Source organism: Callospermophilus lateralis, chromosome 3 (genome assembly GCF_048772815.1).
Source record: "Callospermophilus lateralis isolate mCalLat2 chromosome 3, mCalLat2.hap1, whole genome shotgun sequence".
Lineage (NCBI taxonomy): Eukaryota > Metazoa > Chordata > Mammalia > Rodentia > Sciuridae > Callospermophilus > Callospermophilus lateralis.
The window spans coordinates 110,882,253-110,906,130 of record NC_135307.1 but is presented as its reverse complement, the minus strand read 5'-3'; the positions used below and the strand labels follow the sequence as shown (position 1 = coordinate 110,906,130).

Sequence of the window (23,878 nt, the reverse complement as noted above, 5' to 3'; positions counted from 1 at the left end):
TATACAGAATGTTAACCATCAATCTGATATTAGCAGAATGATAACCACAGTTGCGTATAGACTTCATGCATATTTTAGATTTGTCTAGCTGGCGCCAATAGGGTAGCCATGGAGGGGAGCTGAAAAGGAGCCCGGTGTCTCTCCATGGGCTCAGAATCACTGGAGCCAATATTCCTTGAGCACCAACTCTGCATACCCCCCAGGCTCCCCCGCACCTCTCATTTCATCTCATGTTAAATTTTGGACTTGGATATTAACTTTAGAATCGAATCTCTTTCTGCTCTTGAGCTGTTGAGCGCTTGTGGCTACTGAGCCCTTGAATGTGGTTGGTCCAAATGGAGACGTGCTGTCAGTGTAGAAGACACAGCAGATTTCCAACATGAGGATGCGAACAAGAACGTAGATTCTTTTATCCATAACATTTCATATGGATTACAGGTTGAAATGATAATACTTTGGGTTAAAGCATTAAAATTCTTTTTCACTTCTTTTGGGTCAACTTCTTAAAAGGGGCTACCAGGAAATTTGGCAAAGAAGTCCATTGCAACTTCAGCAAAGAAGGAGGACGGGGTGGTGGGGGGGGGAGTACTGCTGAGGCCCCAGCCCTCCACCGCCCTGACTGCCACCAGGCTGGGGCTGCACTCACTGCAGCTTCACCCAGAGGCCCCAGCATGTGAGAGCCAGTAGACGGTCCCAGGTTCTTTGGGATAACAAGGTAACCACATGCTCTTGTGTGGGGAGGGGAGGGGAGAGACCCTTTTTGCCTTAGGTGTTCCAGGCAGATGGAGGCCGCCTGCTCACCCCTGCTGCTTCTCCTCTTTCCAGTGACAGGCGGGATGGATGGGTGGCAGAGCATGCAGATGTGGGCAGATGTGCTCAGGCCCTAGGTTCTGGGACTGTCTCCAAATGCAAATAAAGATCTGTAACATAGGGCTTGGTCTTGACTCTGGCCAACTTGACAGGCTTTGGGTTAGGTATGGCAGGGAGGGAGTCATCCATAGATCGAATAACATTCATCGAAGAATTAAGAGTTTCAGAGCTTGAAGAATCCATAGGTATTTTACAGACTCATTTCAAGATTTCTTCTTCCTCCTCCCCTCCCCATTTCTCCACCTCCTCTCCCTTCCTCTCCACCTCCTCCTTCTCTTCCTCTCCTTCCCCACCCCTCCTCTCTTTCTCTTTCTTCTTTTTATCATTTTCTTTTTGTAAGGAGAAGAACTGGAGGCTCCAGACAGGATAAGTGGCTTGCTAAAGTCCCAAGGTTTCGGTATCAAGGTCTGAGACAGATATTTGAGCTTCACAGCAGGCTGTCTCTCTGGGTCACACTTTCCTCCTAGTCACTGGAGCATAATAGTCCTGGTGGACCTTCCCTCCACATGAGATGCACCTAGGAGGCTAACTGGGAGTTGTGACCATTTACCCACCTCGTTAACAAAATTTAAAAGACTTATTCTTCAACTAAGTCAACTTTGAGAGAAGCAGTACTGACAGCTTACCCACCATAGAAATGGTATTTGACCTTCAGAACAAACTGTGATGCGAGACCCATCCTCCTTGGTGAAGAAATTTGTGAGTCATCTCCCTGCCCTTGCTTTTTTTCAGATTCACAGAAAATCCACCATTGGACCACTTGATTCCTTTTTGAGCAAGACCAAGCCCTTCATCAAACTCATGTGTCCCCACAGCGGTGGCTAAGCTGCAAAAGCCAGCCAGTGGGCCCAGCTCCTCTGGTTTGTTGTTGGATAATCCAACCATGGATAGGCCAAGGTCCCCCTGTCCCTCTTGGTCTGGCTAAGTACAGAGCCAAAGACTTATTTCCCATATACAACTGTGGAGGTGGGCACTTCATTGGAGGGCGTTGCGCAGACAGGTGATATGATCTAACTTCTGCTTTTAAAGGGTGACTCCAGCTGCAGGGAGAAGGTACAGGAGGGGCAAGGAGGGAGAAAGGGAGTCCAGTTAAGAAGCTATTGCTGTTTTATATGAGTGAGAGAGGACAGTGACTCCCCCAGTGTGACAATGGGGGGTTTGGGGGGATGGCCATATTACAGATTCATTAAGGTAGAGCCCAGAGGACTTGCCAGTGGGTCAGATATGGGGTGAGAGACCAAGAGAAGGAATCAAAGATGTCACCAAGACGTTGGCCCTGCAGAAGATGAGAGGAGGAAGTCAACATTTCCAGAGAGCACAGACAGCCACTGGAATGGCTGAGGGGGGAAAGTGGAGACTGCGGGTGCGAGTGTGGGACTTCTGAGGTCCCTTTGTTGGTCAGTGTTCCGGAGCGGGCACTGAGACTCCGGGCGCTCTTGCTCCTTTCTCAGCTGTGCCGTCTGGAGCCCGGACTGGGCTGCGCTGTCATTTTCAAGCAGACTCAGTCCCTGGCCTGGGGGCAGCTTTTTCTCTGTTGTCACTGTCAGGCCTGCAGCTCAGGGTCCCCCTGGTTGGGCACAGGTGAGGTCTATCGGACCTGAGGCCTTCCACAGGGGACACTGGCAGAGGCAGGCTGCTGCTTCTCACCGTGTTAGGCCAAGGCAAAATAAAGTTGAGAAGGATGGGGCAGCTGGGTGGGGAAGAAATGGCAGCAGCTGAAGGTAAGGGGGACTGGAGAGGACCGGGGCTTGTGGGGGCGAATGAACGGCTCCCCTGGATTGGAAAGATCTCCGGGCCAGAATGCTAGGGCCTGGCTGGGAGTGCCAACCTGCCATTGCTGCCCTCATGGTCTTGAGCAACTTCCTTCCCCTTTCTGGGCCTGCTTCCTTATCTATGAATGCCAGCCCAATGGCATTTGTCCCCGAGGGCTGTCTTGAGGATTCTGGGACTATGTGAGATAGGGTGTGAGCGGGTCACTGTAGGTAGGGCCAAGGAGAACTCATTTCTTGACCTATGACTTGGGAATTCTTGAAAGCTTCTAAGAGATGGGGAGAAAAAAACAGGCTTCAGAATTCTAGCTCTCAAAAAGAGAACATGTCCTCCCAGGCAGTTAATAAATGACATCTCTCTGTTCCCTACTTGGATCACTGAAATGCCTTACAGCACTGAGATCTCCACTGTGGTAAACACAGCTGGTACTTAATTTTAAAGAAGGGACACATTAAATTGTGAGGATTTTCAATGAGTAAAATATTAATATGATTATGATATTTAATGAGATATTTGCATTCCATAAAAAAATCAATAGGCAGGCAGAGGGGACAGCAGCCTCTTGGCCTGTTGCCACCTAGTGGCGACTTCTGGGATAGCCCAGGCTCTTGGAGCTGGGATGGGGACCTGTTGTGGTCATGTGAGATGGTCACTTGGTGGTCAGCAACCCAGACTGGTGTTCATCTTGGAGACCTTCCCTTCTGGCTCTATTAGTACTGTTTATCCTTTTGGGCATTACTGTAGTCACAGCCCCATGAGGCTGTCTCTTATCCATTCTCTCTATCACCTGCCCTGGACACTGTATTGGTTCTTTGGAATCTGTGGGGTCAGAAGCAGCAAAAATTCTAGGCTTTGACACTGAGCTCTCAGGGCCAGGTGGTCCACCATGCTTAGGGCCTCATGATTTTTCAAAGGCCTCCAAAATGTTTGGATTCCAAAAACAAAACAAAAAACACATTACTGGCTCCCAAATGTGAAAACTGCAAAATAACCATAAGTGTTTAAAAAATATCCACAAAGTGGATCATGTCAAATGTAGTACAACTCTTAGGATGTCACGTCTAAATTATAACACATGAGGAGGCATTTTAACACACTTGCTGTGCTGTGGGGTAGCTGAAATCTCTCAAACAGAAAGCCTTCAGGGCCTTGGAGGTCTTAATCAGCCCCATCCTGGCTGACTAGGGATGGGTGAACTTCATCGCCCACCTTCTCATCTTACGGATGACGACTATGAGAGATGAACTAACTTGACCAGTCCCATAATTAGGGGGAAAACAGGGATCCAAAGGTCAAGTTCCTGATCCTTGGTCTAGCTCTATGACACCTAATTACCAGCTAATTATTAATATAAAGCTGTGTGTGTGTGTGTGTGTGTGTGTGTGTGTGTGTGTATGTGCGCGCGCCAAAAGCTTCTCTGTCACTTTGGAAATTCTTGCAGGATGTACCACAACTATATTTAAAATTAATATGGGTATCCAAAATAAACAGCTCAGTTGGTGGGGTGTTTGCCTTGCATGCACAAGGCCTTGGGTTCCAATCCCCAGCACCACAATAAACAAACAAACAAACATCTTGAAATGTAAATTGCATCAGCAGCAGCTATACTTCTATTTTTCACCTTTGTAAAAAAAAAAAATCACAAATCTTTTAGCACACTCTCGCCTTCTGTGCTTCTCTCCCAAGTTTCTTCCATTATCTCTATGAATTTATGATCTTCCCTCTGTTGGTTTCAAGACTGATGGCCTTGGAATCCAGACACCTGATATTATTTCTATTCCCAGGGTACAGAATCACATACACGTTTCTTTCTTTCTTTTTTCCTGTTTAAGTATTTTCTTACTTTTTAAAATTATTATTAGTTGTTCAAAACATTACATAGCTCTTGACATATCATGTTTCATACACTTGATTCAAGTGGGTTATGAACTCCCATTTTTACCCCGTATACAGATTGCAGAATCACATCGGTTACTATGAATTCTTTGGAAGACAACTTTCTTATTTTGTCATGAAGCACTCAACTCTAATAGAACACAAAAACCCAATTTTTATAACCCAGTACAGGTTTGTAGGACTAATAACCATGTCTGCTTCTTCCCATAGCAACGGAACACTCTAATCCCCTACTGAATGTGATCTTCTTTAGTTTTCATGGTACAAATATCAGGGCTGTTGGGAAGTGCTCCTTTAATGCTATCACAAATGATCTCTGGAAGGTTTTGGTGTGGACTTTCGAAGCAGAAGAACTCATGTGACACAGCTCCCAGCAGAAAGGATCCCTGTGCATGGCCCTTGTCAACCCGGAGACTGCCATGCCCAGCAAGGCCCTGTCTTGATGAGGATGAGCAGGCAGCTCTGGCCCCGGTGAGTGTGATGAACGGGCAGCAGAGTTCATCTTTCCCTCCCAGTTTCCTGACAGCCCTAGGAATCCAGAATCTTTTATAAAGTATGATTTTTGTTGCAGAAGATGTCTGCAGGAAACGAGTAGTGCCAAAGCTCAGGCCGTGGAGTTGTCTAGTCCAGCCCTAGATCCATGCAGTACAAAGGCTCCAGGAAGGGAAGAGCCCTGTTTGGGAGTGGAGCTCAGATGAGAGCTCAGAGTTCTCTATTCCAAGTCCAAGGTAAGTCTGTACATTAGGGAGCTTCCACAGAGGAGAATGAAACCAAGGTCATGGGCCTCTGTTTTCCATCCCCCACAAGGACTAGCACAGTACTCCTGATAGAAGCAGTGCCAATAAATCTTTGTTAAATGATTCAATTAAATGACACAAAGGGAGGAAATCATCCTCAAAAGCACAGACACAAGAGATAGCACTTCATTCACTCCTAGAAGAATGCCAGAAATAAAAAAGATAATAACAAGAGTTAGCAACGACAAAGAGAATTAGACCCTCAAATACAGCTAGCAAAATGGTAAAATAATGCTGCCACATTGAAAAAAAGTTTGGTAATTCCTCAAAAAACTAGACTTTGAGTTGCCCCATGACCCACCAATTGTAATCCAAGGTAGATAAGTAAGGGAAATGAAAACACATGTTCATGAAAAACCCAGGTATGAATGTTCATAGCAACGTCATTCATGGTGGCTCCAAAGTGGAAGCAATGCAAATATCTAGCCATCTACTGGTGAATAGATAAAAAGTGGTACATCTATACAATGGAATATTATAAAGCCATAAAAAAGAATGATTGATAAATCGATGCATGCTATAATGTGACTGAACAGTGAAAACATTGTAATTGAAATAAAACTGTCCCAAAAGATTATTATAAGATCTCATTTATATGAAATGTCCAGAATAAGGAAATCCATAGAGACAGAAAGTAATTTCCATCACCTGAGGAGCAGGAGGTGTGGGGAGTGACTAGTAGGTATAGAATTTCTTTTGAGGGTGAGGGAAGGTTTTAAAATTAGATAATATCGATGGTTGCACAAGTCTGTGGATACACTAAGAACTACTGAAGTGTATGCTTTAAACAGGTGAAATTCAGTGTGTTAGTTTCAATAAAGTGATTACACACACACACACACACACACACACACACACACACAGAACTTAGTCTCCAGAAAATTCACTGTAGGGTAGACACTTATACAGTTGGTGTGGTCCTTTGTTTAAACATAGTTGAGTGTATACATAATCCTGAACGTGGGACCCCTGCCATCAACCACCTCCCAAACTCTCCTCTGGTCTTCTTCAAGTCAAAAATTTAAAAAGCTTTACCATGTATGCTAACAAATATCTTTCATGGTCACCAAAACAAACTGGAACCCAGTGAGGGTTAAAACCCGGGGCTCAGTTGGAAATGGCAGATTGGAATATGGGTATCAGTAAAAAGACTCAAGGAGGGGCAGGGCTGGGGCTCAGTGGTAGCGCGCTGGCCTAGCATGCATGAGGCACTGGGTTCGATTCTCAGCACCACATAAAAATAAATAAAAATAAAGATCCATCAACAACTTAAAAAATAGTATTAAAAAAAAGAATATGTCTTTAAAAAAAAAGGCTCAAGGAGGTCGGAGGACACAGGGTCACTTTTCTAGACAGCCGTGGCCTCTTCCCACTGCCATCTTTCATCTGGACTTGGCTGTTGCACTGGTGGGGCTGGGCCTGGCCACCCCGGGAGACAGGGCTGGTCAGGCGGGGGGCATGTGACACAGAAAGCTGTGTCCCAGACACGTGCACCTCCCCCCTCCGCAGCCCCTCAGCCTGCCCTCTGTGGCGTGGGCTGCCACCAGGCTTTGTGCCCTCCACGGGGACATCCTCATCCTCACCAGGTGAATCCAACAATCCAACAGTCTTGGGAGATTTGGTGATGGGCTGGGTCCCAGGTGACATGCTTCCCACAGGGATTCAGACCTGGAGGTGAAGGTGGGTTCTGTGACTTTGCCTTTGCTGCCAACAGACAGATGTGTTTTATGGCAGTGATATTGAGAAAGCCGATGTCTGACCACATGTGGGCCGACTGCAGGAGGGAGACGTGGGGAAGGAGAAAAAGGGGAGCGGGCACACACTAAGTGTCTACTAAGTGTTAAGGCGCTCTGGCATTTTCTCCTGTCATCCTCATTGCGGCCTGTGAGGTGGGGGTGGAGACCCTCATTTTAATGCAGTGAGGATGGAGACCTGGGCCCAGCTCCCAGCTCAGTGGCAGTGCTAGGATCAAAACCCTTGCCTCTCTGCAAGCCTGCTTCTCCCCCACCCCCGGCTCCACTCTGGGAGGACTGCTGCCAGGCCAGCGTCGTGCTGGGTAGAAGGTGGGAGCGCTGGGAGGCGGCCACCAGGCTGGGAAGCTCTAGCAGTTACTGCAGAGTTCTGAAGCGGAAGGCCTTGGTCTGCCTCACCTTTCCATTATCTGTTTAGACAGCACTCTGAGAGAGCATCCTCCAGGAGGTCCAGAGGAGGACCAGGGCATACTGTCCTTCAGGAAGGCAGGAAGCCAAGGTTCCACCTGTGGCCAAGAAGAGTCCTGCGGCTCTTTCCAGAAACATGTGGGTGGGGTCCCAGGGCCCTGGGAAGGGTTTCCTTTGAGGAGATGCGAGCGAGGGTCACCTGGAGTCTCACCCGAGTGAGTGCCCTCCCTGCCTCCGGACCTGCTTACAGGGCCCTGCTGCTGGGCTGGGCCTCTGGCTGCTCAGCTGCTCGTGGGACTGCTTTTACCTGACAGCCCCACTGATATTCAGGGTCCCTAGGTTCCATTTCTTTTTATATATATATTTATTTTTTAGTTGTAGTTGGACACAATACCTTTATTTCACTTATTTTATTTATTTATTAGAGAGAGAGAGAGAGAGAGAGAGAGAGAGAGAGAGAGAGATTTTTTAATATTTATTTTTTAGTTTTTGGCGGACACAACATCTTTGTTTGTATGTGGTGCTGAGGATCGAACCTGGGCCGCACGAATGCCAGGCGAGCGCGCTACCGCTTGAGCCACATCCCCAGCCCTTCACTTACTTATTTTTATGTGGTGCTGGGGATCGAACCCAAGGCCTCGCACCTGCACAAGGCAAGTGCTCTACCACTGAGCCCCAGCCCCAGCCCTACATTCCATTTCTAGCAAATGAAAGAAACAGCCGTAAGAGATGTGGGAGGTGTTTTCTCTCTTCCTTCCTCTTCTCCTAAAATCCAACGTGCCCTTCCTCCCTTCCTTCATTCCTTCCTTCCTGTACCAGGGATTCAACCCAGGGCCACTTAATCACTGAGCCACATCCTCAGCCCTTTTTATATTTTATTTAGAGGCAGAGTCTCCCTAAGTTGCTGGGGCTAGCTTTGAACTTGAGATCCTCCTACCTCAGCTTCCCATGCTTCTGGGATTACAGGCCTGCGCCACCAGAACTGGCAGCTGTTTCTTAATATGTAACTTCCTCTCTGGAGAGTACGCTGAAGGCCAGATAAGCGTAATTCCTAGTTTCAGGTCTGCTTCTGTGTGCTTAGCCTTTTACACAGTCTTTGAGGCAATGTGTAAAAAATAATCGTAAAATTATTTCCTTATTTTCTTCATTAACAAGTGGATAAAAAATGCAAAATACAAGAACTGAATTTCCCTCCAAAGATCTGGGATGGCACATTCTTTGGGACCAAATGTCTTAAGTATGAGTAGAAGTTTTATGGAGCTTTTTCTTTGAAAGTTGACTTTATACTGAGCCCCTTAGGGATGACCTCTTATCCTGTGCTTCTGTTTACAGAGGTGGGGAATTTCTCCACAGCCACAGGGATTCCAGCACACTCCCTGCACTCAGAGAGGAGCTGGGGACACAGGTGTCTTCCCTGGTGGTAGCTGCCAATGTTAAGAGAACTCCTTGTTCTTCCTCATATTTCCTGAGATGCTCTCCCTAAGGGCAGTGAATTCTCTTGGTTTATTTGGACTTGATCGGTTTCTAACTTGCCTGATCAAATTCCAGTGGTTGGACTTAATATCATTTACATATACAGACATTTGAAGAAAAATCTAGAAAGCTTAAAAAACAGACCTACTGCCTGGCATGGTGGCACACACCTGTGATCCCAGAGACTCAGGAGGCTGAGGCAGGAGGGTGGCAAGTTCAAAGCCAGCCTCAGTGACAATGAGGCACTCAGCAACTCAGGGAGACCCTGTCTCTAAATAATACAAAATAGGGCTGGGGATGTGGCTCAGTGGTTGAGCGCCCCTGGGTTCAATCCCCAGTACCCATCCCCCGAAAAAACAGACACCAGACAGACATACTTCCCTCCTTACGGTAGGTACTCTGGGGTAGGAATGTGGTGTGGAGGGGGAGGCAGCTCCTTCCTGAAGGGACCCCTTTTCATCCGTTTACACATAAGAACTTGGAACCACAGGGAACACCATGAATCTTATGTTTAAGAAAATGGAATACATGTTTAAAGGAATATACATATTGCCAAAACAGTTCTATTTATGCAAAAGATTCATGTAACTTTATAAAGGTTCCAGGGATTTTAAGGGATTTTAAGTGCTGTGTTAGACTGTACTAGTAACAGATGTTCAACGACATGTTTAAGTTTTTGTTTTACGGAAAAAGCGATGGATTACCTGGTATATTCTTTTTTTAAAAAAATCATACCAACGCCACCACATTTTAAGTAGAGTGTAAATTCATTATTTCTAAGAAAAAAAAATTCAAAATAACAGAAGGGCTCCTAAAGATAAATATTACTACCATGGAACTGGAGGATTTTGTTTGTTAAAGGATCTCCTTCTGGATTCCAGTCTTTTGTGTCCCTTCTTGTTCTTTTTCTATGAAGACAGATGGTGTCAGTAATTGCCTATATATTTAATTAAGTTAAAAAGCTACATAGTAAGGTTTTGGCAAAAAGTGGGGAAATTTTGTGCTGTGAGAAAAAAAAAAAAAGTAGAAACTGGTAGCACCAGACACCATTCCTCACCAAATACATTTTGATATCCATATGTGTTCAAATGTGAGATTGCACTTCATCAATCGAATTCTAAGAACAAAGGCACCGTCCTGAAGGATGAAGCCCGTAACAGATGCCTGGATGGCAGCTTGCTTGCGTTTTTTGACGAGCTAGATGGGAAGGACACTGCCCTTCGCCCACATCCCCTCCAACCTTGACCGGATACTTCTGTGGTCATTCTAGACTCCTGGGACCCTCAGTGTCTGCCCGGGATTTCTCCCTAGTCAGCTAGTCATAGTGAAATTATTAAGCGGGGAGCAGCAGTACTTGTAGGAAGCAGTTTGGAAACTGACTGAACCGCTCTTGTGGTGTCTGTTTTCAGTGTTCCCGTCCCGTGAATCCACCTTCTGGCTGGATGGCAATATGGGGCTCCCAGCTGTGGTGGTGTGTAGGGGCTGCACATTTCAACTCTTAGAGCTTAAAAATGGCTACCACAACACTGATTTCATTCCATCTCACTTAGTCATTAACATTTAATGATTACCTTATGTGCTGAGCACAAGGCTAGAATATATTAAAACAAAAATAGGAGACATGTTTTCTGGCTTTAAGCGGCTCCATTCAATCCAACCAGCATATTGAGGAAATAGAAAGCATACATTTTCTCTGGTGATGGTGGTGGGAGAGGGAGAAGAAATTTACAAAAGAAGTTGCCCCCAATCCACTGCAGTGCCGTGGTGTTTGCTCGGAGAGAGAGATCACAACCTGGGCCCCAGAGGAGCCGTGCTGGGAACTCTGGATCGGCCACATCATGGCTGGGTGGCCTCGGACATATCACAGCAGCCATCACTGATCTCCTCATTTGTAAATGAGGCAGAATAAAACCCACTTTCCAGGGAACAGGACCAGTGTCTTCGCATGTGGAATACTAACAACGCCAGGCCCATGACAGAGATTCAGTTAGTAGTTAGTACTATCACCAGGAGTCATCTTGACCATCAATCCAAACTTCAGCTCTGAAAGGCTGGAGGAGGAAGGGGAGATAATTAAGGAAGAGTCCATGAGGGGCTGGGAGCATATGTCCGAGGGAGAGAAGTTGTGTATTAACAGGCAAAAAGGGGAAGGTAGGTTGCAGGGATGGACGTGGCGTGGGCAGGGCAGAGCCAGGCGGCTAATGTGTTCCAGGTGTGACAGTGAGAAACACAGTGCCCTGTGGTGGAAGGGATGGCTCAGTCCTGTTTGAAGAAACAGGGAAGGCTTAGAGCAAGTTACCCCAGACGTCGTCACGCCCACATTATAGTGCAGGAAGACTGAGGTAGACCAGGGGTGGTGGTGCACACCTGTGTCCCAGTGCCTCAGGAGGCTGAGGCAGGAGGATCATGAGTTCAAAGCCAGCCTCAGCAAAGCAAGGCTTCGCTAAGCAACTCAGGGAGACCCTGTCTCTAAACAAAATACAAAATAGGGCTGGGGATGTGGCTCAGTGGTCAAGTGCCCTGAGTTCAAACCCATTATCCCCTCCCAAAGTTGAGTTAAAATAAGTATTGAAGACAATTTTGTGTAACTTACACAAGCAAAAAAAAAAAAAAAAAAAAAAAAAAAAAATATATCAAAAAACCTGGTTAAAAAATGGGCAAAGGTCCTTTTGGACATTTTTCCAAAGAAGACATATGAATGGCCAATAGGTATGTGAAAGGTACCATCACTATTATCAGGGAAGTGCAAATTAAGACCACAAGGAGACATCGCCTCGCACCTGTTAGGTCAGCTATGGCCGTGGTGTAGGTATGGTCGCCCCCGCAGAGTTCACAGGCTGGGAGCTTGGTCCCCAGGGTGGGAGCTTTAAGAGGCGGGGCCTAGAGGTGATTAGGTCATGGGCTTCCACCCCCATGAGTAGATCAAGATGGGTCTTAGAGAGTGGGTTGAATGTCCAGGAATGAATTAGTTTTAGAGAAAGTAGGTTGTTGTTCTAAGTGAGTCTGGTGTGGCTCCTGAGTATTTCTTGCTTCTTTACCAGTCATGTGTATTATGACTCTATGTTTCTCATTGGTCACACCTGGAACAAGTTAGCTGATAAGTTATTACATTTCTTGTGTCTTTACATATCACTTGCTTCCAACACTGTGATACCATCTGCTCTGAGGCCTTTACCAGAGCTGAGTGCCATGCCCATACCATGTTGTTTCCAGCACACTTTGCTAAATGAGCCTCTTTTCTTTATAAAGTTACCCAGTCTCGGGTATTTTGTTATAGCAATACAAAACGGACTAAAACAGATATTAACAAAAAGTTGAGAGGTAACAAGTGTTGATGAGGATGTACAACCTTTATATATTGTTGTTGGGCGTGTAAATTGGTGTCACCATCAAGGAAAAGAGTTTAGAGGTTACTCAAAAAGTTAAGACTAGAACTGTTACATGATTCAGCAATTCCACTCCTGGGCACGTATCCAAAGAAAATAACATCATTATTCTGAAGAGATATCTGTGCCACCATAATCACTGCAGTTATTTTTCACAATAGCCAAGAATGGAAACAATGCAAGTATCAATGGATAAAGATATATAGAAATTATGATTATTTTATACACACACAGTGAATATTATTCAGCCTTTAAAAAGAAGGAAATCCTGCCATTTGTGACAACATGAATGAGCCTGGGGGTCATTGTGTTAAATGAAATAAGTTAGACATAGAAAACAGGTACTGCATGGTCTCATCCATATGTGGAACGTAAAAGAGTCAAACTTACAGAAATAGAAAATAGAAGGGTGGTGACTGGAACTGGACACATAGAGAGAGGCTGGTTAGAGGGCACAAACTTTGAGTGGCAAGACGAATAGTTCTGGTACCCTAATGCTCAGCCTGGTAATTATAATTGATAACAACATATGCTTGAAATTTGCTAACAGAGGTGATCTCTCATTCATGAGATGATGGATATGTTCATCAGCCTGATCGTGTTAATCATTTTATACTCTATATGTATGTCACTGCACGCCTGTAATCCCATCAGCTCAGGAGGCTGAGGCAGGAGGGTCACCAGTTCAAAGCCAGCCCCAGCAACAGTGAGGTGCTAAGTAACTCAGTGAGACCCTGTCTCTAAATAAAACAGCAAAAAGGACTGGGGATGTGGCTCAGTGGTCCAGTGCCTCTGGGTTCCATTCTGGTACCCCCCAGCCCACCACCCAAATCACAGTGCATACCTTAAATACATAGTTTTTATTAGTTTTACCTTACTAAGCCTGGGGTGGGGACAATTTTTCAAGGGAGATTTTATCGCACAAAAAATCTTAAGCGCAGAGTCGTTGAGCTCTGTTTTCATGATGCTGAGGCGGGGCATGTCGGAAGCACTCTGTAGAGAATCTTCCAGACTTTAACTTCACTCACCGGGGACGGGGCAATCCGGGCACTGGCACCGCAGGCTGCACTTTCCACATTTCTGCAGGACTCAGGACGGCCACAGGGAGAGATGTGGGACCTCCTGGTTATGGTGAGTGCCCAGATTTCCCCATCCCCGTGAGTGACGCTAGTTCCAGACCTCAGAGTCCAGATCTCCACGGTGAGAGGGGCATCTGAAGTCCCGGGCAGGACAGCCCACTGTAAACAGAGCACTGGGTTTGTTTATCTGGGGACAGATGGCTTTACCCCAGAGCTGAGGTTCAGGTGAGGCGCAAGCCTCCCCGAGGTCAGGGTTTCCAGTGCAGGGGGTTGACCCAGCTCTCCAGGACAGCCACATAGGTGATACCATCGCCTCGCTATGCGCAGAGTTGGCCACCAGCTACCTGCACTGTCGGGCTGGGAAAGAGAATCGTCGTTTCCACGGCAGAATCTGTCATGGTGGTGCTCACCGTCGGAGTCATCAGCACCGCCATCACCATTACCATTATCTGTATATCACAGAGCTCTTTCCTTGACACAAAGACGCAGACCTTTAAAAGGGACAGGTCTTTTACTTTAATGTTTCAAAATCCTTTGGGATCTATTTTCCCTTCACTAGGTATTAAGTTGTGATTAACAATGTGCCTGTTATAGCATTTAAAAACACCGAATAATAGGCACTTCTGTTTATACCAAAGACCTATTAAATTTTAATTTAGATATACACTGTTAACCTTCTTCTATATAAATAAAATACCTTCCCTAAAGAGAAAAAGTAAATCTCATCGAGCTCCCTCAGTGAATTCTTATATATCTTGCAAACAGAGTTCGGGAGATCTTGCAAATGAGAATACGAGAGGGGGACTCAGAGACAAGTATTCATTCATTCATTTAATAAATATTTATTGAGCATCTATTATGTGCTAGACAGGGTGTTGTTAGGTGCTGGTATTCAGAAATGAGCAAGAAGGAATTATGATATTTTTGTGGACCTTGTTTTTTTATTCTTGAAAGTAAATGTATTCACTTTTGATGCTTATATATCACTTTGAGATGATGATAATGCTCAGTGACTTTTAAAAATAATGCTAATTCAATTCAGATTCCACTCACAGTTTGAGAACCTGCTGAGGGTCTCTGTGACAGTTTTACATGTGGTTATGCTTTTTGATTTAATAAGAGCAGCACCTTCCCTCTCTCTGCTCAGCCAGCCTCTCAGAAGACCCCACGAGGAGGAGGAGGGCAGGAATTCACCACTTGTTAAAGTAGAGAACAAGGCTCAGATGGGTCAAGTGAGTTGTCCAAAGCATCTCACTGGTCAGTGGCTTGAGTGGGGCTGAAATCCGCTACCATCGCAATGTATTATCATTTTTTTTTTCTATTCTAGGCTGATATTTTGAATTTAGAAACTTTTAGAAACAGTTTTCAGAATATGTAAAATATACATGGATATACATCGGGGACTCCATTTTTGTCTTTTTCACGATTTGTCCTTTGTGACAGCTTTCATTTCTTTGGTGGCCACCTCACATACGTAGGATGGGCCATTCCCAGGCACCTGTGGCTGTTTTCCATCTAGACCCCTTTCTTAAAGATTTGATTTTAAATCAAATCTTTTTTTTAAAGATAGTAATATTAGTAAAGATAAAGGTGAGTAATATTAGTAAGATTAGTAAAGATTAATAAAGATAGTAATACTCAATGCTCATAAAAGAGACAATTGTTTTAAAAGTTCACAATGATCTAAAAACAAAGAAGTTTTCAATCTGGAAATTTCAGTAGATTCTTTGCCAGTCTATTTGTTCAGAGATTTTATATGCATAAAAGAAATTGAAGAATGTCATATAAATTTATCTTTATATGACGTAAGTAGAATATGATGTTTGTTAGTATACAGATATCAAGGCCAGCTGTGGTAGTACATGCCTGTAATTCCAACCACTTGGGAAATTGAGGCAGGAGGATTCCAAATTTTCGACCATCTGAACAGCTTAGAGAGACTCTGTCTTAAAATGAAAAACAAAGGAAAGACTTGGGGTGCCGGCCATTGTGACGCACACCTATCATCCCAGCAGGTCAGGAGGCTGAAGCAGGAGGATTCCAATTTCAAAACCAGCCTCAGCAACTTAGTGAGGCCCTGAGCAGCTAACTCAGTGAGACCCTGTCTCTAAATAAAATACAAAATAAAATAAGGCTGTGGCTGTGACTCAGTGGTTAAGTGGCCCTGGGTTCAATCCCCGGTACCAAAAAATAAAATAAAATAAAAAGGACAGGGGGTGTAGTTTTGTGGTAGAGCACCTTTGGGTTGAGTCCCCAGTACCATGAAAAAAATAAAAATGTGGTTCATCATCCTCACCCCCTGTGCTGTGTGTTTTACCACCACCTTTACAACCTTGTTCCCACTTTAAATACATCCTTTCTTACCCTTCTTCAAATCCTAATTATTCTTCAGCTCAAATCCCACCTACCCTGTAAAAACAAACTTTTTGAATGCTCTAAACAGAAGGGATCTCTCTCCTCTGGATTCATGTTAGCATTCCTCAGCAAACTACCTGTTATCCGCAGGAGAGACGCAGGCCCTGAAATGCTGATAAGAAGAGTATGAGTTACCCCGAATGGTTCGGGGCTAAGGGGGAGTTTGAACCCCTACACAGATCAGATCCTGGAACTCGGGGACATAAGGAGAATTCCCCCTAACCATAAAATCTGTAGAACAAGTTCCAATCAGAACCAGTCAGCATGGGGCAAAGTGACCTAGGGTTGTCATAACCAGGGACTTGAGAGTCTGAGGCCATCCTGCAAGAGTCAAGGGTGGGCCTGGGTGGGACTACCTGGAAACGTCCCTGGGATCCCCAGTAAAACTGAGAGCATGAGAAATGTGCTGTCCCTCTCCTTTCTGAGAGGACCCACTCTTTCCCTTGAGAGGGTCCCCTTTTCCTTTTTCCTTCCTTTAAACTTATGCCTGTTTCTCTGAGCGACATGTCTGGAATCCTTCTGACTTGACCGCAAGGATCAGGGTGTGAAGGGGGATCCTTGTGCTGCCTCAGTTTCCTGGAAGCCTCCAGCCCTGTAACAACTTTTTTTTTTTTTTAAGTAGTAGGGATTGACCCCAGGGGTGCTCTACCTCTGACCTACATCCCAGCCCCTTTTCATTTTGAGACAGGGTCTCACCAAGTTGCCCAGGTTGGCTCAAACTTGTAATTCTCCTGCCTCAGCCTCTCAAGACCCTGGGATCACAGGTGTGGGCCACTGTGACTGGCTTAAGCCTTTTTTTAAAAAAAAAAAAATTGAGAGTCCCCTAGAAAGAACATTTTACATTTTTTTTTAAGAGAGAGAGAGAGAGAGAGAGAGAGAGAGAGAGAGAGAGAGAATTTTTTAATATTTATTTTTTCGTTTTCGGCGGACACAACATCTTTGTTTGTATATGGTGCTGAGGATTGAACCTGGGCCACACGCATGTCAGGCGAGCGTGCTACCCTTTTCTTACAATTAATTTTTGAAGCTTGTCTCTCCAGCTGGATTGCGAACTCCTTAAAGGTAGGCACTTCCATACCCCTAGCATCTTTGCAGCTTCTCTTGTACCTAGCATAATGGCTTGTACATAATAGGTGCTCAATAAAGACATGTTTCATTTATAGTCTCCCTAGAGTGAGTAAATAATCCCAACAGATAGGCTTCAACTTGAAGTTACTGCTCAGTTCTGCAGGTCAGAAGTCTCACTGGGCTAATTCAAGATGTGTACGTGGCTGTATTCCTCTTAGAGCCTGGAGAGGAGAATCTGTTTTCTTCCGTCCTCAGGCTCCCAGAAACTCTTGTATTCACTAGCTCATGGTCCTTTCCTCTTTCCAAATACCTCTTCCTTTCTGATGTCGCCCTCCTGCTTCCCTCTTAAAGGGACTATTGTGATTACAGTGGCTCCATCTGGATAATCCAAGATAATCTCCCATCTCAAGATTCTTAATCCCATTTACAAAGTCCTTTTACCATGTAAGATCATTCCCACAGGTTTTGGGGATGGGGCATGGACATTTTCCTTTGGGAACCATTACTCTGCCTACCATACCCTCTGGCCTCCTATACAGAAATAATGACTAGTCATAACTTAGTGTGGTCTTTAGGTTCTTTTTGTAAAATTGCTATATTGCATATGCTGTTTGTGATCTGCTTTTTACCCTTCTACTATTCTATAGGAAATAAATATTTTCTTTTAATATTCTTCAAAATCATGCATTTTAATATCTTTATAGTATTTAATCCATTGATTTATTATGACCTGTTTAAAAATGCTATTGTTAGAATTTAGGCTTTTTGAAATTATTGGCTGGTTGTTGTGATTAACATATGTCTAATAAATCTTTGTAATTATAATAAATTTTTAAAAGTGGTGGTTCTTATTAAATTTTGCATTTCCTGATACCAAAAATAAGTACTATGTAAATGTTATTGAAATGAGTCATTTTACCGAAAGTTTCTTCAGACGTCAGGAAAGCTAACCTGCTTATTTTGCAATGGAGGAAAACAGAAGACTAAAGAAAGAGATAAGTTCAAGGTGATACGGCAAAAAAAAAAAAGCTAGATTTGACTACCTGAAACTTCAGCGTGACTATGAGCACTGCAAAAAACTTAAAACACAAATGACAGGGTTTGGCATCCGAGCACCAGAGGTAGGGCAAGCCACACTTTGGCAGGCCATGGAGACAGCATGTGTGGTTGGGGGACTGGTTACATGAAACCCAGGGGTCAACTGGTTGAGCAACTGAGAAAATTTATTGAGGCTAAAGAGAATTAAGTTCCTTACTTAATTCCTTCAGCTTAATTTTAAGGTATTAAAGCCGAAATTGTTAAGTGTGGAAAAAGTGAAGTGTAAAAGAAACAGGTGTATTGGATTAGAATGGGAGATATTGACAGAGACTCATGGTTCTAAAATATATTCACTGATACAGAATTATTCTAGGTGCATACATGCATGTGAATGTATATTGGTATATGGACATGTGATACATATGTGTGTGTAGCTAACCAATTGTACATATGCATTGTACATATATAACTCATGTGTGTTCTAGCTCTGTCCACTGAGAGGTCCCAGAAATAATGACACCCCAGTAGCCATGACAGCATATTAGGGCCCCAAACTTAATACCCTCCCCTGCTGAAGAAGCCAGGGATTCTGAGTTGATCCTGGGTCTGGGGCAGACAAAATGAAAACTGAACCTGGAGCATCTCATGGTACCAGAAGTAAAAAAAAATACTCAAAGAATAATGTCTGTGTCAAAGACACAAGAGCCACTTTGAAGGGGCTTCTAGTGGTCACATCTGAGACAACTTGGGCACCAAAATAATGAAAATTTCAAAATACAACCTATTAAGTAACATAGAAACCCGTGGGTTCATACTGATATTAGCACAGGAACACACACACACACACACACACACACACACACACACACACACGAAAGGTGGACAAGGAAAACTTCCTTGCAGAGAAGAGAAAACTATTGCCAGTATTGGGAAGTTGATCCAGGAGAAAGGTGGCCATGAGCGCTCAGTTTTGTGGGTAGAATCTGATGAAAAATGAGACATTGGGGTCTCTGGGAATATTTTTCCCACAAAATATTCGGTTACAAGGGAGTAAAGAGTGATTTTATTTTGGAAAAACATGGCAGACAGGTGTGTGGTGGGGACAGAGAGACAAAGAGTGGCCACACAGATGACAATGTGCAATGTGTAGCTTTATATACAATAAGCTTCCATGTATATTGGATATATGGACAGGTGTATGCATATGTGTACGCAAATTGATTCCATAAATCAACCTTTGCATTATCATCCAGTTGAAAAGGGGCAAAAGCTATGATCAGGCAATAAAACAGGTAAAAAGCCCAATGAACATGAAAAGAGGTGTATCGTCACGTAATAAGTAATGGAAGAAAAGCTGAGTAAAACAAGGTTAACATTTTTTCAAAGATCTGTTAAACAGGCAACAGAGAGAGGCTGATAATGGGCTGCTTTCTTCTTAGGCAGCACAAGGCAACCCAGTTGGAAAAGAAATTAAGGTGCTTTCTGGGGTGATGTCACTTGTAAAATGGCTAGAGAATATGCCTATGACTTGCAAGTAATCTATCATACACAGAGAATAAGCATACTTTCCTTGCTGATGTAGAAACACCCTTTGGAGTGGCCACTGGGCACTTCTCCCCCATTTTCTATGGATAATAGTAACACAAATGATCACATGTTCAAGTATTAATGGGCAGGGGCAAGGAGAGGTCATGGTATGATGAAATCAGAGAACCTTGGGTTAATATTCCCCATCCCATTCATCCACCCAATACCGACCTGCAGCAATCCCATCCCGCAGCTGCTAGAACACCTCCTTTGTTCACTCATTCATTCAACAAACATTTATTGATCATCTACTTTGCTCCACAGTAGAGGTAAGTGCTGAGCATTTAATGGAGACATCGTAGTACCTGCCTCAGGAAAGCTTACCAACTACAAAGGGAGATGGATAGTAACCAGATAATCCTGTACAGGAGTTTAAAATTGCAACCGAGATAAGGGATAGGAAAGGGATGCACGATGGTCTGAGAGCCCATAGCAGGGGGTTGATTCTGTCAGGGAGTCAGGAAAGGCATCTCTGAGCTGGAATACCACGGATGGGAATGCAAGCTAATTAGATCATGAAGAGGCAAAAACATTTCAGACAGAAGGACAGCACGTGTCAAGGCCCTGTGGAAGAGGGCATATGATGGACAGGAGAGAATGAGAGGGACGCAGGGGGAGTTAGGGTGGGACAGGCTGGCCAGGAACACAGGGCCAGCCCAGGGAAGGGAGGGAACTTTCTCCCAGAAGTCCCAGTGGGTGGTTGGTCAGGGAAGGACTAGGACTCGGGGTGGAGCAGATCCTTCTCATTGCTGTGTGCAGGTCTCCCTGTGTCACACTCAAATCAACCAGTCACCAGTCGCTATAGCTCATTTTCCCTGCTACGCTAGGAGCCACCAAGTTCATTCTTCCTTGTTCGTGTGGGAGGGCGGCCTCCCTGCCTCTCCTCCGCCTGCTTTCCTGCCACCCAGAGCTTTCTCCAGGCAGTGAGGTCCGTGTCCTCCCTTGCCCCAGGTGGGTTTCCGAGGGCCCTTGTCTGTCCTTTTCCCTATCAACACGTGGGCCTGAGTGCAGAACGTAAAACCAACACAAGGCCTGGGAAGGCAAATGGAAAATGGTTATTGAACAAGCTGAAAACTGCCAAGACCATAAACTCTCGCTTTGAAGCCATCATCTGAAATGGAGAATCATAAAACTGAGAATAATGAATATAAAACAACTAAAGTATATTTACAATACTCGGCGGCCAGAGGAGACGGAGACAGGGAGGCTAGAAGGCTATTTCATTCTCCAGACCGAGGGCGGGACACCCAACAAGAAAAGAGGAGCAACTGAACTGAATTCAGTGAAGAGGTCGTGAGTCTAAACATTGCGATTTTGGAGGAAAAACAAAAAGCAAAGCAAAGAAAAAAGATTGAAAAGTATTTATCCAGCCGGGCACCGTGGCACACGCCTGCCATCCCAGCGGCTTGGGAGGCTGAGGCAGGAGGATCCTGAGTTCAAAGCCAGCCTCAGCAACTTAGGGAGGCCCTAAGCAATTCAGTGAGACCCTGCCTCTAAGTAAAATATAAAAAAGGGCTGGGGATGTGGCTCAGTGGATAAGCGCCCCTGGGTTTCAATCCTTGATACCAAAACCAAAAACAAAATAAAAAAAGGAAAAGTATTTATCCGGAATATTACACATCAGAGCCACGTGTGCATGAAGAATGTTGCAAACGTAATCTTGAGGAAAGTAAATGCATGCTGTGGAATGATCGCATAGGGATATCACAATCCCTAACATGCTTAAAAACATGCAAAATGAAGCTGGATTATTTCTGGGTATATCCATGTGCAGCAAAAGAGTAAAGATACGGAAAGGAATCAAACTCCCAAGTAGAAGACTGAAGCTTCCGCAGTGCTTGGGGAGCAGAGAGGGCTGGTGTCCATCAAGCAGAGCCCACGACCACAGGTTGCCTGGACATCACTTTATTTCTTAAGCAGGAGGGAGCACATGATATTGATTACAAAGTTATTTAGACCTTTTTGTATTTTTGAAATATCTCCCAATACATTTTGTAAATGAAAAAATCGACAACCCAAGTTGCTGGTGAACTAATGATAAGAAAAGAAGTGGAAATAAGGACTCTTGACTCCTTTCTAATGTTTATGAAAAGAATAAAATATAATAGGTTCAATCCCTGGTTGGCATGAAGTAGTTTCAGTAGTAGTAACAGACTTAATGCTAGTGGACAGATCTGCGGGCCCAATCACAGAGCTATGCAGGGTGAGTTGCAGTCATTTAAACTCCAGCTGTACCCAAACGAGATTGACCTTGGCCCTGTTTCTAGACATTAAACCTGATCTCACCTGGCAGACATGCACCGCACAGACGCAGACTTACAGTCAGCTCACCAGTGCACAGCGAGCCCCCTCATATTGTCCCTTGCATGGAAGTCGGGGGTGGTGAAGAATTTCAGTATTTTATGTGACATCAGTTCAACTTACCTGCTGTTCCAAGGTGGTTGGATCAATAAAAGTCACCAGATCTACAGAAAAGTGACCAATCACATTTCGCGTCTTGCAGGCCTCTCCAATTTGGAGACACAAAGAACTGAGAACTTGGGGATCCACGGAGGTCTGAGGCATGGTAGTCCCAGAGGAGATGAAGGGGCTTTCGGCATGGAGCTGGTCTCCCGTTGACAGCAACCTAATTTCTCCATTGGGCTCTATCAGCATGTCCACCGTCAGGTTGGTGATGCTATCTGCAGGTGGGAAGGCCTCGATCACGCCTCCTGGTGGGAAGATGGAAGCAGATGAAAGGGCACGTTCTCAGGGATTACAGGAGGAGATGACCTAGGCTCGGGCAGTTGGACATGGGCTCAGATCCTGTCCTAGCCATCTCTTGAGAGACTTTGGGCAAGTAGCTTCGTCTCAACTTCTTTTTCTTCATCTGTAAAATGGGCATAATGAGACCTACCTTGCCAGGTTGTTGGGAGTCTTAGACAAACTGTATCTATGTATATTCAGCCCAATGCTTGGCTTATAGTAAATAGGGCACGAAGAATGGCAGTTTTGCTTCTGATCACATCCATGAAGACACTGTACTTCAAACAAGAGATGCTTTCCTTAAATATCTAAAATTGGGCTAGGGATATCCCCAACAAATGCCAAGTTTCAAAGGAAGACTGTTTCAGAGGGTACACATTTAGCCCTAACTTATCCATCTGGTTGGTCCCAGATGTTCTTTTCTTCAAATGAAGCCTGCTAGTGTGAGCTGCATGGGATTCAGTTGTTGAGGATTTGACAAGGTACATGCAACAAGACAACACCAGCCAGATGTGGCCATGCCTGTAATCCCAGCGGCTTGGGAGGCTGGGGCAGGAGAATTGGGAGTTCAAAGCCAGCCTCAGCAAAAGTGAGGCCCTGTCTCTAAATGAAACACAAAATAGGGCTGGGTTCAATCCCCAGTACCTCCCCCAAAAAACCACCCAAATCTACAAAAACAAAACATTGAGTGGGTCCCTGATTCAGTTAACTTGTGTCAGCTATATTTTGCAAGCTAGTGCTTCTGTGGAAACATATTGTCCTTTATTACTTACAAGACAGCTTTATCTTTTTTATTTCAAAGGAACTTATGTGTACTATCTTCTCAGCATCATGACCACAACCTGTTCACTGTTAATCTTTCCTTTCAAAGCAATTAATCCATCTTTTAAAAAAAATAAAGAAAGAATTTATTTTCTTTGATATAATCCCATCAAGATGTGGAAATCAAAACAGTGCCACATTTTGTGGCCACAAGCACCCTTGAGAGGAAAGAAGTAGAATAAAACAGGAAATAGTGGGAGAGGGTGACCTTAGAGTCATGGAGCAGGGGGATAACCGGATCCATCAGAGAGCATTCACACAGGGCTTGCTGAATGCACCAGGCTCCAAGCCCGGCACAGCCTTCGGAAACACACTACTTACAAGAACCAGGTTCTAAGACGTACTAAAGTTGTAGGATCTAACTTTGTGTTCCCATTCACCACTTCTCGGTTATGTGACTTTGCCCAAGTCATTCCTTGACTCTCTGAACCTCGGTTTCTTCATCTATAAAACTGGGTTAATGAAGTCTGTCCTTCCTCTTATCAATAAGCCCTGTGTTTACAATGTGGCTGAGGGAGTAGGATGGAGATGAACAGGAGATGCACGGGAAGCTTAGCTTGTGGTTTATAGCTCAGCTGATATAGTGGCTGGGGCTTCACATAAATAGCTTCAAGGAAGGCTTTGAAGGCTGGCCTTGGAAGATCTGGAACTTTTCCAACACCCTGATTTGGATGGACCTGAAGATCTTCATGTTTTTCTCTCCTAACTTAAAAAAATCCCTTGTTCTTGATTTTTTAAAAAACATTTTATTTCTGTGGAAGGAAACTCATGTT

At 44.5% G+C, this 23,878-nt stretch overlaps 1 protein-coding gene across 1 annotated transcript in view; it reads right to left on the bottom strand.

The window, feature by feature from the left end:
* The window catches only part of Iqch (IQ motif containing H), a 124,137-nt gene that overhangs the window by 32,125 nt on the left and 68,134 nt on the right, over nt 1-23,878 (bottom strand). Inside the window, exon 10 of the mRNA XM_076848657.2 lies at nt 21,963-22,249. Within this exon, the coding sequence (XP_076704772.2) occupies nt 21,963-22,249 (287 nt within the window). The remainder of the gene's footprint in view (nt 1-21,962; nt 22,250-23,878) is intronic.